General features: G+C 39.6%; 1 protein-coding gene across 5 annotated transcripts in view; it reads left to right on the top strand.

Moving 5' to 3' along the window:
* Positions 1–14,075, top strand: part of DIP2A (disco interacting protein 2 homolog A) — a 257,924-nt gene that overhangs the window by 144,534 nt on the left and 99,315 nt on the right. For all 5 annotated transcript variants that reach the window (XR_010919809.1, XM_067548784.1, XM_067548783.1 and 2 more), the window contains one exon: positions 6,516–6,635. Coding sequence is in view for 4 of the 5 variants with exons in the window: in XM_067548784.1 (XP_067404885.1) it covers positions 6,516–6,635 (120 nt within the window). In the remaining variant the exon portion in view is untranslated. The remainder of the gene's footprint in view (positions 1–6,515; positions 6,636–14,075) is intronic.

Genomic DNA, 14,075 nt, shown 5'->3' with positions numbered 1-14,075 from the left:
TCATCCTTCTTAAATTGCTGCTAAGTCCTTGGTCTCAATAGTATGGAAGCCAGTTAGTTCCACATAGTTTGTTGTGTTTAAAAAGGTATTTTAAATCCCTTTAAAATTTGTGTTGCCTTTTGTATTGCACTGGATGTCCCCTTGTGCTAGTAGAATGAGAGGGGTATATGGGAGTTTCAGACTGACCTTCTGGATATTGTTCTGTTCTACATACTTCTGTCATATCTCTTCTTATTTGTTTCCTTTCTAAATTATAGTACTGATCTTTCTAATCTCTCCTGATACCAAAGTCTTTACATGCCTCTGAATACTTTTTCTTGCTCTTCTTTGTATCCTTTCTGTGTATGCTGTATCTTTTTTAAGATTAGATGGTCAAAATGGAACACAGTATTCCAGGTGAGGATCTCTTTCCGGAGTGATTAGTTAAAATTTTTCCTTCTTATGATCATTACCTTGCAGTTGCATATAATTGAATCCATCTGCCAATTGCTAGTCTTAGGCAGGTCTCTCTATAGTTCCTAAGTCTTCTCTCATTTCAACTAACCTAAATAATGTAGTCCTCCACAAATTTTGCCATTTCACTGTTTCTTCCCCTTCTCCAGAAAATTAATAAACGTTGACTATCACTAATCATAGTATGGATCCTTTGTAAGGAAAAAAGAATGCACTGAAAATGTATTAAAATATACACCATATATTTATAGGAAATAAGGGGGAAATAGGATGAGGGCAGAAAAGGAAAGAAAATATAACACATCTCTCTTACTTTTACACTTTTAAAACAACGAGAGTCCTGTAGCACCTTAAAGACTAACCGATTTCTGCGGACATAAGCTTTCATGCATCTGACGAAGTGGGTTGCAGCCCACGAAAGCTTATGCCTGCAGAAATTTGTTAGTCTTTAAGGTGCTACAGGATTCTCATTGTTTTTGCAGTATACAGCCTAACACGGCTACCCCTCTGAAACTTTCAAAACAGTAAATAGAAAACATTAACAGTATTTTCATTTAAAAACTGTACACAACAGTTTTCTTTAAAATGGAAAAGGCATTGCCTGGGGAGTGGCACTCTAGTTTTCCACTTTAGTTAGTAGGCTTGGTCCTCAGGTTAGTAAGGGTTGCCATTACTGACCTCTTTATGTGTTGAATATTGACTATTTTTTCCTACTCTTCGTTTTGTAAACCATGACAGTGCCAATTGAAACCAAATAAACCATATTTGAAAAATAGCAGTCAACTGAAGTTTACAGTGCAGACCAACATCTAGTTGTTCCTTAACCACCATTGTAGGTTAAATTCTTTTCATTTTGTTTTAAATGTTTGGCAATAATTTCCTGAATAGATATTTTCTTTTTATCTGGGTAGTTGGACTTGGAAACTTTAAGTGGGAATGGTTTCCTGGATATTTGGATCTTTAAGAGCAGGAGTCAAATTCTCAGTCATAAAACTCTGTTTCTCCAACATTATTCTGGTTCTTTTATTTTTTTGTTGGTCAGAAGTGAACTTGGTTTCATCTTCATCTATATAATTTGGAAAAACTGTCTTGGTGACAATATGTGGGAAAGGAATAAGGTGTCTCAAGGGAAGAGAAACCAATTATTTAATTTACTTGGCTAATAGAAAGAGGCCTTACCCCATTGTTTTGTGGGGCAAAATCTTTAAATTTTGACAATAAAGATATTTCAAGTAAGAAATAAATCTTAAGTGGATATAGGAGGGGTTAAGTCAGTGATACTCTGACTGAGGCTCAGGAGCCATAAGTGCGAGATACAGTATGTGCTGCATCAGGGATCAAAGACAGCAGCTAGGTAGAAATCTCTCTTCTTGGCAGGTAGGTATCGCAGGGATGGTTTTTCTTCCCTGGACATTGCTCGGGGACCTTGCTAATTTGAACTCACCTTTGTCATAACTACCTCTGGCTAGTAGTTGTCAAGTAAATTTCCAAGCCCTGGAACATGAACATAACATCAAACATTTGCACATGCCAAATTACTGTTAAATATAGACATCAGTGCATAGCAAAACAGTATAAAATCTCAAATTGTCAATTACTCATGGTGTACACAGGCAGACAGCGAGATTTTCACAAATTCAGTTGTGTAGCTGAGAGGAGAAGTCTGTGTCCAATCCCTGTATGAACTTGGAAGTGGGTTAAACTCTTTCACTGGCTAGAAAAGATCTGGCCGTGAACGATTGCCAAATTTGGTGAAAGAGCTGGAGGCTGTATCTAAGTTGTTGGGAAGCAAAATGGATAACTTTGCCTCCTAGGTGGGGGGAAAACAGAGAAAGCAGAGGCCTCTAGTAATAAGGAGTGAGAAACCAGGGTTCCTAAGAGGGGAAAGAAGGCTGCTCTCTGGTTTTCTAGTCCAAGAGACTCCTGAAGTAGACGTAGGGAGAGATGAGGACCTGGAGAATTATTTGCGAGCCTGGTGCTTAGGAAGAATAGAAGGATGCCCATGATAATAACCACAGTATAAGGTATTTTTGTTGGTTTATTTCTTTAATTGAACTGGACAGAAGGAAACCCCACCCCATGTTTTTTGCATTTGGACCTTTGGTCAAGGGAATCAGCCTCGTGGTTGTTTTCATTGACCCCCGCTCAGACTAAAATGTTTTTTTCTTTTTGGGATCTGACTTAAAGGGTCAGTAGCCTCCAATCTCTAGTGATAGCCATTGATTCTGTTACAGTATCTCTTTGAGGTCCTATATTGAAATTCATTGGAGTTTTGTAGTAAGGAGTGTGGAGGTGTATAGAAAGGAGTGCTGGAGCATATAAAGAGTAGCCTGGCAGATGTGATCAGGGAAGGAAATTAGGTGGGTCAGACTTACAGGTTTCTCAAGAAAATAGTTATATAATATAAAATGCCAGCAGAGAAATTTGAAAAGCTGTTTTAAGCATATTAAACTTCCCATGTGGAAAAATGTGTAAATGTAGGAAGGAAATGTTTCCACATACTGTAGTTATTTTTAATTGACAGGACTAAATGTTCTGTGGCTCCAATTTGTTCAGCCATTTATGTAGGGAGGAGACAGGTTCTTCAAGAGAACCTATCTGCCAAGTTCTGCCATAATTAGAGGGTAAGTATCATGTAATATTACATTAAATTATCTCTTGCCAGATTCCTAGCAAATACACTGGATTTCTGGGTTTAAGGAGACAAACTGATCCATGATTTTAGAAACACATTCTAAACTTTCTTCAAAATTTCTGAACTTGGTTATACATTAAACAGTTATCCTTTCCATTAGCAGCTTCTCCACCACGTGTTGCAAAGAGGATTTCTGTCCGTGTAGAGTATGCAGGTTTATTATTGAGTAAACTGGACAATATCTTATGCTGAGATTATTGTATTCAAAAAGAGAAATTTTACCTGTCTTTCCAGACCCATTTTCACAAGCTAATGATATTCATGGAGCAAAATCCATCAGCAAGTCATAGTAGTGTTTGTTAGTTTGCAGGAATCAAATCTTCCCAGGGTTACATCATTTTTTAGATATTAATACAGTCGTATAATCAGATTGAAGTGTGGTTATAGTCAGAAAAGTCAGTATGTTAAAAAAATAAAAATCTACACTCTGCATATGGGCTCCTGATATCTGTGACCGAAAGCAAATTTTAGCTGTATTGACTCAGCATTGTTATGGAAGATTCAGGTGGATTTATGCATCATATGCTTAACTATCTGCGAAATTGTAATTTTAGATAATCAGGCAGAAGGCAGAATACAGCTTGATTTTTTGAAATCACAGGTTTAATTTGCAGTGGTGTTTCATTTTAAACAAATAATCTTTTGATCTGTAAATTTAGCATATTTGATATGCAATCATTTGACACAGTAAAAGTGAAAACGTCCAGTTGCCATTTTTAAAGATCCTTTTCTAACTAAATGGATTTTAAACAAAATTGATACAAGTGTTGCAGGTGAACTCAAAAGATGTTTGTGATTGGTACTGCTGCTAAGTACTGTATCTCAGTTGAAAATATTGAAAGTGTTGAAGAAAAGATTTGTACTCCCTAAGGGCTGGTACACACTTCCAGAGCTGCAGCAGTTCTGCTGTAGCGCTTAGTGAAGACAGTACCTACGCCAGGGCTAGTCAATTATTTTTTGTCACGGTCCAGATTTCTTGGTCAGGGTATGGTCAAGGTTCAGACTCCAGAGAAACATTTTTCACATCTCAAGTGCCCCTGTTCAGTGAACACATACAATGCTGGAGTATTGTACACAGGGCCTGTTGCAAGGATAGTCAGTAGATGGACTGTGGGCCAAATCCAGACTGCCAGAGGCTTTTGTCCGGATCACGAAACTCTGGTGGGATATGGACAGTTAGTAAGCAGGGGAGGAGGGGAGACTAGTGCGGATAGAGGAGTGACTGGCTGTGTGCTGGCAGGGTTGGGGAGCTGTCGCCCAGGACTGACAGGCCCTCCTGTTCTCTCTAAACTGATTCCCAGAGCCCCATTGCACCTGGCAGGGGCTGAAGCTCCAAGCCCTGGTGTGCCTCCCATGGAGCTGAAGCCCCAAGTCCTTGCACACCTCACAGTGCAGTGAAAATCCTCTGATCCGGTCAGGTCTGGTCCAGATTTGGACTGCGGGCCACCTATTGACTACCCCGACCTACACAACAAGAGAGCTTCTCCTGTAGGTGTAGGTACTCCTCCTTCCCTGCGAGGTGGTAGCTATGTTGATGGGAGAAGCCCTCTTGTTGACATAGTACTATCTACACCGGGGGCTAGGTCAGTATAACTGTCACTCGGGGGTGTGGATTTTTCACTCACCTGGGTCACATAGTTATACCGACATAAGTTTGTCGTGTAGACCAAGCCCAATAAATCTGTCTGCGTTAATTCTGAAATAATTATGCTTTTAATGAATTTTAGTGCTTAGTAAAAGTAGTTGCAAAACCATACATGGTGCTTATTAAACTAAAATAGGGCTGTGTGCTTTTATTAACTTTTCTCCCCTTTAAATGATCTTGTTTTAAAGTGATTTTCATACACAACTGAATTTGATTTCTTAAACAGTTTTGATTATGCTTTGGGGAAGCCACATTTATTAAAAGTTAATCACTCATGAGCTTGATGGCCCTCCTGTCTCTTGTGTTTTATGTTTGCAACACATAACCCTACCATTAACTGTGTTTCATTATACATTTGCAAATGACTTTTAAACCCAGAAGAGAACACTAATGATAGCATGCAGCTTTGTTTTTCTTTAAATAGAACATTACTTTATGCTGAGATTCTAGTATTCAAGAGCTGATGGACAGAAAATGAGATTCAGCAGGCTGAATATTCACCAAAATATTCTGTTTATATATAGTGTACTAGTCTTTCACATGAGTTTGAATCCTACTTAGATCATAAATGAAAGCATTCACTTGACTTACTACTCTCTGGTGAACATCTGCCCACTTCTCCCAAACAATCACACATGATTTTCTTTCTCTGTGTGTGTGGGATACCTGGAGGTTTGGAGGCCAGGACTGAAGTGCACTGGCAAAGTCTTGTGGACAAAGCTTGCAAAGTCTACCTGCAATGTGTGACCCTGGCTTTGGCAGTATTGTTCCTTCCTTATTTTCATCAGATCCAGTTGATCTAAAATTTAAAAATAACAATAAGGAAGAGAAGGTAAAGAGGTAACATATGACACAACTATTCCAGTAGGGCTGTGTTTCCCAAACTTTTGGAACATGAGGAATTAAACAATTGCGTTACCCTTTACAGTCTTGCCATATGATATCAAAGGTAAACAAATCTTAATTTATACATTTTCTGAGGCACCCTGCCTAGTCCTTATTCTCCCCTTCCCCAAACATTTTGGGAAAAGCTGGTATCATATCCTTCCTCTTCTTACATGCTTTGGTGAGCAGTGAAAGGGATGATACTGTTAACGTTTGAAGTATAATAATTGGTATCTGAGTTAGCACTGATTTTTTTACAACATTTTTTTTAAGAGTTCATGTCTGAGAGCATTTCAGGCTGTTTGCAAACTCAGGCAGACATCTCTACATCAGTAACAGCTAAGATTATTTTTAAAATTAAATCTGAGACTCTGAAGAACAGTTGAAAGGTTTTTGTGCTCACACCCTTCCTCCTTGTGTAGTCCTTCAGATTCTCTGAAGGTGGATGCACACCACACTTGAGGAAGCTTTGCGGTATGGCTATGAGTTACTAACTAAGTTTGGCAGGGTTAAATGTGAGTATCATGTTTGCTAAACTCAAAACAATGATCTTATTGTTTGGCCTTTAGACCTTTGCTTTCTGACTCTCCAACATGGTGAAAATGCTCCTGCCATTGAGACTGGAAAAATGTTGTTTCTACTGAGTAACTAAGTTCCAATGAGACAAACAAGGGGCCTGAGCATATGTTGTCAGACCAAATAATTATTGTTATGAACCATCATCTGGCACCACTAATTAGTAAAGAAGGTTAAATCTTATATATTATAATGCTTTGGAAGGAAAATGTAGTTGTACTTCATTTTGTAACTATTTTGTTGTTGTTTATTACTATATAGATGTCCACACTGAAGCAGTACAAGCAGCTTTGGCTAAATACAAAGAGAGGAAAATGCCCATGCCTTCAAAAAGACGCTCTGTTCTTGTACACTCTTCAGTAGAAACGTACACGCCTCCAGGTATCTAATAAGTCAGCATACATAGACGTTGTCAGGTAAACTTTACATTGCACATGTAATGAGTGAATACTGTGTTGTTTATTCTACTGACTTTGAAGTCTCATATGTTGCATTAAGCTTCTTGCATGCTAAGTGGATATTAACCTTGATGCTAAAAGTTAGGTTGGATTTGGTCTCTGTCAGCATTTCTATTCTTCCACAAGATTTTCAGTCTCTTAAAATTTTAAAAAAGCTTTAGGGTGAACAATAGCCCTTCTTAAGCATAAAAAACTTGTTTATCTTCATTTGTAAAGCTTCATTCTGAAAGATATCATCTTGGCAAAAATATGCCAGAGCTCTGTAGATTCGTTATTAAATGTTGCATGAGATGCCTTTCTTTAAAATGGCTGGTGGGGAACGCTTTAAAAATATTATTGAAAAAAGCTCCTAGATTGTAAAATAGCCTTCTAGTTTGTTTAAATCACTTATGGTTCATACCCGGAGCTCGTCACTTGTTGTGAATTTGAGACAGCTTAGCCTAGAGTATATTTTAAAAAAAACAAAACCCTATTACTTCCATTACTTTCTAAGAGAGGAAAGAAAAATATTAGGTGCCTTTTGCCTTCTTATCACAGGTTGTCTTAACAATAAGAAAAACCTCTTTGTCCACATACATGCTCTCTAGCAAGCTATCTACTTTGGGGTCAGTGTCTTGTATGCAAAAGTAAGTGGATTTCTCACCGACTCTAAAGTTTTGAGCAGTTGATTCTCTCACGGTCTTTTTGTGTGCTGCCCTGGAGTAGAGCCACAGTGACCTCTGATGCCTACAGCTCAGTTCCATTTCTTCGCACCATCAACAGAAGTACAGTCTGGGCTGTTGTGCCATTATCTCCCCTGTTTGCTTGGCCTCTGCCTTTGAAGAAAATTTAACTATTCGCCTGTCCTTTGCGTAATGCATTTTTATGGATTCTTTGCCTACCTTTATTAATAAAAATGTACTTTAAAGGGATATTTGTAGCAGTCTAAGTTCATGGTCTGTACCTTCTATTTCTCTTCCCCTTTACCCTTTTTGTCTTTCAGATATAGAGAAGCTAATCACCTTTAAAAACTTTGCGAGCATTTTTGTGTGCTGACCACTTTATTATAATTATCTATTAATCTCAAAAAAATATAACCAATGACATGTTTACTTTGGGGCATGGACTGTGGTTGCTGGAATGTGGTTTCCCAAGCTCTTGGACAATCTCTCTTGGACAAACTCAATTACTCTCCTAAGTTAGACTTCAGTTTGGCCTGGATTGTCTCAAAGTTGAAAGCCTCAAATAAACGGTATTCAGAACCCAACTACATGTGAAGACTACAGAGCTGCTTCATGGGTCAGCTCACATGTGAGGAGACAGTCTGAAGTTTCTATTCAGAACCCTTGAGACATCCACCTTGCTTAGGGAATCCAGTGTCCAATAAAGGTGCTTTGAAGTATCGGCTATGGTGTCTTGGAGTAATCATGACCAATCCCTCTTTCAGCACATCTGTCTTACAACTTCCCATATCAGTGGAGCACTTTGTGTTGTCTGACTGGGATGAAGCATTAAGGGGTGTTGGCCTCAGGCTTGGTAGAAAACTATTTGCCATCATGAGTGCTCCACTTTCTGAGGTAGAGGAAGAAAAAGCAGTTGGATTCCCCAGCCCTCTCTTTATGAAAGCCAAAAACAAAATGGAATTTCCCTCTATTTTTTGAGAAAATGTTGATGGCCATTCTGTTTTCTTTGGAAGCATTCCAGGGCACAAAATTTGAAGTATCTGCTGATAGTTCCCCCTGCAAATAAAGGACTGGTTTTCACCCACTCAGTTCTGAGCTGATGGTTGATAAATATATGAATAGGAAATAATTGGTTACTAAAAGTGCTGGTTTTCCTTCCCAACACAAGTCTTGTGTTGAAGGCTGTTGTGACAGTTAGGAAGTCTGACAATACACAGTTCCACATTTCTTCAGAAAAAGGGTTTGCCATCATATAATGTTTGTTTCAACTGGTGTGTCTACCAATTTGGAATGGGAAAGGCCCACATCTTTGTGAATTTTCTTCCCTGAAATACCACTTAAAATGTATCTAGAAGTGTTTAGAAATAGCGTGACATCAGGTCTGACTTGCCTTTGATTGGTAGCAGAAGTAGCTCACTCCAGAATTGAAGCATACAGACGTGCATTGAGCTTTCATGTAGATATACAGCTGGTACTTGTATGATGGTGGAAACCTTGTGGGGGAAAAATGGGGAAGTTTGTCGCTCAGACAGTTTATTTGCTTAGGTAACCATCCACTCAGCCTCCTTCATAGAGCTAACAAGGGAAAGTACCAGCAAAGAAGCCAGTTTATTACTTCTACTAGAGTTAGAGAGCTCCTAGTTCTCTGGCTGTTTTCAAATCCTGAACCCTGCTTTTAGGAAGCAAAAAAATCTGGTGTTTTGATAGAATTTAAAGCAAGTGGCCAGTTATCTTTTATCTGCTCAGGAAGTCTGCCCTGAAAGAGAGAAAACTAGCCCTTTTTCCCCTTATGGCCTGATCACCTTAGGTACATTAAGTTCTGTTTGTGGAGCATGGCTACAGAATTCAGATTAGATTAATTTTTCCAAAGTTACCTGCTTGAGAATGCTCTTGACATCATCAGCATCAGGAAGAAACTGCAGGATATACATTCTCTCTTAAAAAAGTATAAGCTGCCTGCAAAAAGAAGGGAGATCTGTATATTCTAACATGCCTATCACTGTGGTAGCTTGGTGCCAAACACACTCAGTATGGTCCTTACCAGGAAGTAGAAGACCCAATTTGTATCTAGTGAAAGAAATGGTCAACTTGTATCTCTAGGAACAATCATGTTTTTCCTAGATGAGGGTGACTGCTTATGAAATTTGAGACTGGCTGTGGTCTACAAACACAAGAGGATACATCACCCAGATGAGTTCCATGTCACTAAGGGGAGAGCTCCCTAACCATTTTAAGTCCTTCTTTGCGTTGGTGCTTCATGAATTCACAAAATACTTAGTAGTGTTTCTACACAGGATAAGAGCAAATGTTTCCCCTTATTTGGATGATTGGCCCATGAAGAAGATATCTTTTTGGTAGGATATGAATCAGTCTGTACTACTGCTGGAGTCACTAGGATTTAGACCCAAAGACTACGCTCATTTCTCAGACAATTGAAGTATATATGACCTATAGTAGATATGGCTCATCCAAAAAAACTGTATCCCAGAAAGAAACATGAAATTTGGGATCTGGCAGACAGGATTTGCCAGTCAGAAGGTTTCAACAAAGACCATGCTGAAAATGGTGAGCATCATGGTGGTGTTACTTCTAGCACTCCTTATGAGTCGACCACTATGGACCCTGAAGTCTCGATGTTTGCAAGCCACACATTTCCTGCATTGCATCTGAATAACAGACAAACTGTGATTCATGTTTTAGTGGACGTTCAGGAGCAACTTGTAATTGGGAAAGTCTCCCAAATTACTTCAGTCCAAATTGTAGTAACTATGAATGCATCCTGCCTGGGATGGGAATTCACATGGAGTAGTTTCACACTTTTTAGGGCACTTAATGTCTCCCAGAACAAAATCTACATAAAATTCTCTGGGTAAGGGTAGTTTTAAATGCTCTACAGATCATCACCAGCCTTGGGGGATTGGTTTTGTTCAACATCTTTGTTAATAATCTGGAGGATGGGGTGGATTGCACCCTTAGCAGGTTTACAGATGACACTAAGCTGGGGCGAGTGATAGATACATTGAAAAGCAGAGAGAGGATAGAGAATGACCTGGACAAATTGGAGGATTGGGCCAAAAGAAATCTGATGAGGTTCAACAAGGACAAGTGCAGAGTCCTGCACTTTGGATGGAAGAATCCCCTGCACTGCTACAGACTGGGGACTGACGGGCTAGGCAGCAGTTCTGCAGAAAAGGACCTGGGGGGTTACAGTGGACAAGAAGCTGAATGAGTCAGCAGTATGCCCAGGTTGCCAAGAAGGCTAATGGCATATTGGGCTGCATTTGTAGGAGTATTGCAAGCAGATCGAGGGAAGTGATTATTTCCCTCTATTTGGCACTGGTGAGGCCACATTTGGAGTATCGTGCCCAGTTTTGCGCCCCCTACTGCAGAAAGGATGTGGACAAATTGGAGAGAGTCCAGTGGAGGGCAACGAAAATGATTAGGGGGCTGGAGCACATGACTTATGAGGAGAGGCTGAGGGAACTAGGCTTGTTTAGTTTGCAGAAGAGAAGAGTCGGAGGGATTTGATAGCAGCCTTCAACTACCTAAAGTGGGGTTCCAGGGAGGATGGAGCTAGGCTGTTCTCAGTGGTGGCAGATGACAGAACAAGGAGTAATGCTCTCAAGTTGCAGTGGGGGAGGTCTAGTTTGGATATTAGAAAACACTTTTTCATTAGGAGGGTGGTGAAGCACTGGAATGGGTTACCTGCGGAGGTGGTGGAATCTCCATCCTTAGAGGTTTTTAAGGCCTGGCTTGACAAAGCCCTGGCTAGGAAGATTTAGTTGGGGTTGGTCCTGCTTTGACCAGAGGGTTGGACTAGATGAGCTCCTGAGGTCCCTTCCAGCCCTAATCTTCTATGATTACATATATGGTATGCCAAATGGTGTCTCTGATCCAAACAGGCAGTCATCCTACCTATTTATATGAACAAATATGGAAGAGTTGAATCACTCATTCTTGCTGTGTCAGGATTGAACAGTACCCTTAAAGACATTACTAGTTGTCCTTTACAAGTCAGGAAAGGATAACAAGATTACAAACAGGCTAAGTTGATCATTAGTGTATCTTGGATCAGGGGCTGGTCAAATAGAAAATAATTTTATCAGAACTTCTATGTGTTCTATGAACACAAATTTACTGGTGTTCTGCATGCATCAGCAAAAAGCTTCCTTTGGACAATGTCTTCCCCATGTATTAGGAAGGGGGGATTACATGTATGAATATCCCCTGGCAGTAAATACTTGACTAAGGTCAGAAGAAAGGTATTGATCCTAGTAACATGTTTTGGTCAAGGAAATAGAGTTCTGAACCGTGTAAATATGCTAATAGCTGATCCCATTGCACTGAGCAGCTTGTCACATCTAAGTACATGGAATCATGGCACTTTCCTGCATCTAAGCCTGGCTGCTAATGGGTAAAGGTTGAAGGATGTTGGTCTCTTGAGTTCACCTAACTGCCTGGAAGGGGTCTACTAGATGGGCATACAGCGCAAGTGGAAAATGTTTGTGGTCTGTTGAAGAAAGATCCATGTGTGTCATTTTTCATACCCCCTCATAAACACTGCTCTTCATATGTCAGTGTTACAGATTTCTTTCCAAATAGCCCATTTAGCAGCTAGTTTGCTTTTTGCAATAATGTTCAAGGTAAATAATTTTCTTTCAATTTCCTGTCATCAGGTATGTGTGGGACTTAGTATGTGTAAACTGCTCCATTAGATATCTGTGTGGTTCTGATTAAGTTGATGAAGTTTTCTTCTTAATAGTTGAGAACTGAAGTTTCTCATATGAGATATCACTTTCTGGTGGCAGTAATTTCAGCTCACAAAGTGAGTAGATCCTAGTGACTTAAATTCAAGGATAAAATCCTTTAGAGATTGTTAAATTTCCTTTTAATCAGTTAGTCTCATTCTATGAACGTTTTTAACAAGCTCTTTTGTCCATCCTTAATGTGTTTTTTTCTGCATAAATTGTATTGAATTGTGACTTCAAATATCATAGTGACACACATTTGGTCCCAAGGGGGTTGGTTTTTGCAGCTAACCTGTGATCAGATTCCATTCAGGAGATTTGTAGGGCAGTTACATAGCATTTTCTGCATAGCTTTTCAAGAACCAAGTATGGAATGTTATCAGAGCACACATATTTGGTGATGAGAAACCTGCTCATCAGTCACTGTGGTTCTCTGGAGGTATATCTGAGATCGATCACCACCCAATGGCCTTCATACTTAAGGGGTTTGTAACCCTACTTTGGTTACTTTTTTCCAGTATTCAATTTTCAACTTTTGCCTCAGTAAGTGCAAGTTGCAGGCATTAAGGATTTGTGCTTTGGCTGCAGTAGAGAGGCAGCTGCTATGGACCATGGTAGAGCCAGCTACCAAAAACTTTTAAGCTATTGGAGTTCCCCAGAAGTATTATACACAAGGCATAAATCCAGCCCTGGTGATCTATCGCAGCTGATTCTCTTCAAAGAACAATTGTTACAGATAAAAATATTTTTACTCAAAATATGTTCTATTTGGCATAAATCCATAATATGAGCAGAAATGGTCAGGTGGTATTAGATCTGCAAGTTTAGCTTTGCTCAGCCCAGTTGAAGCCATTGGTTGAGTCTCTCTTTACAAGAGTGATCTCCAATTTTCAGATTTTTTGCACTGTTTAAAAACAGTTATTCTGAAATTATTAAAGTGCTAAATTCTTGATAACCCCAGAGAACAATGTACGAAGCATCTGGCAATATTCATGTTTGTTGCAATATGTATCCTGGGATTTTTTATGGATTCTTCTTGTAATTCCATACCAAAACTATGTGAATATATATTAAATTAGAACAGTTAAGCATTCAAAAGTTAGGAAATACCAAAGTTAAGATTGCATGTATTCCACGTTAACTCTGCCTCCTGCCCATATTGCATCATTTGAGAAAGTGTGGAAGAATAATATCTAGAGGAGGAGCTTCAGCCTCCAAGACTTTGTAATTCTGCTGGTTTACACAAATTGTACATAGCAGTGTAAATTCCACAGTCTGAAACTATTTGGCTCCTAGACCATCTAACTACTCTCCCCCATGCACTGTAGCTATTTCTTAGAAAGGACCTCCTCTCTTGTGTCTTGCAGGATCTTTGCTGGTGGGAAATCTCTGGCCTGGCAGAGATCCTAAGTTTCACTTAGCAACTCCCCAGCCAGGCAACTTCCCCAGCTGCAGAGATCCTAAAGTACATGTCAGGTTATGGCCAGGAGAAACCTGCCAGCCTGGTGAGGTTTGATGGAGACAGAGGGAATGGGAATGGTCTTGTGGATCATTGAGTCCTCAGTCCATATAAACCTTCCAAGGCTGGTTGGACCCTTTCCTCAGCAATTTCACACCTTAAAAAGCCTGCAAGGGCCCTTTTTCAGCTCCTATTCACCTTAGTCCACAATAGCTTTTCCCTCAGCCTCAGTTAACCCTTTCAATGTACATGAATTTAGAATATTGATTACCAACCAGTTTGCTGTGAAGCTCATTAATTTACAATGTATGCACTGTGCACCATTCCTTAGTGTTTCAGTTAATGAGTTTAGCAAAAAATAAAATAAAATAAATGCAATGAACACTGAGGTTCAGATGCTCATAATTCAGTCAGAGCAAAATCCAGTGTCTCTTATGGAAAAGCCATGCATGCCTCCACAGCAATGGCTTCTTCATGCCAAATTTCAGCTTCAG

Source organism: Emydura macquarii, unplaced genomic scaffold (genome assembly GCF_026122565.2).
Source record: "Emydura macquarii macquarii isolate MOO-44397 ecotype Brisbane River unplaced genomic scaffold, CSIRO-AGI_Emac_v2 contig_1253, whole genome shotgun sequence".
Taxonomy (NCBI): domain Eukaryota; kingdom Metazoa; phylum Chordata; order Testudines; family Chelidae; genus Emydura; species Emydura macquarii.
Note: the sequence above shows the minus strand (reverse complement) of the source record. Positions and strands in the feature narration are given on the sequence as shown.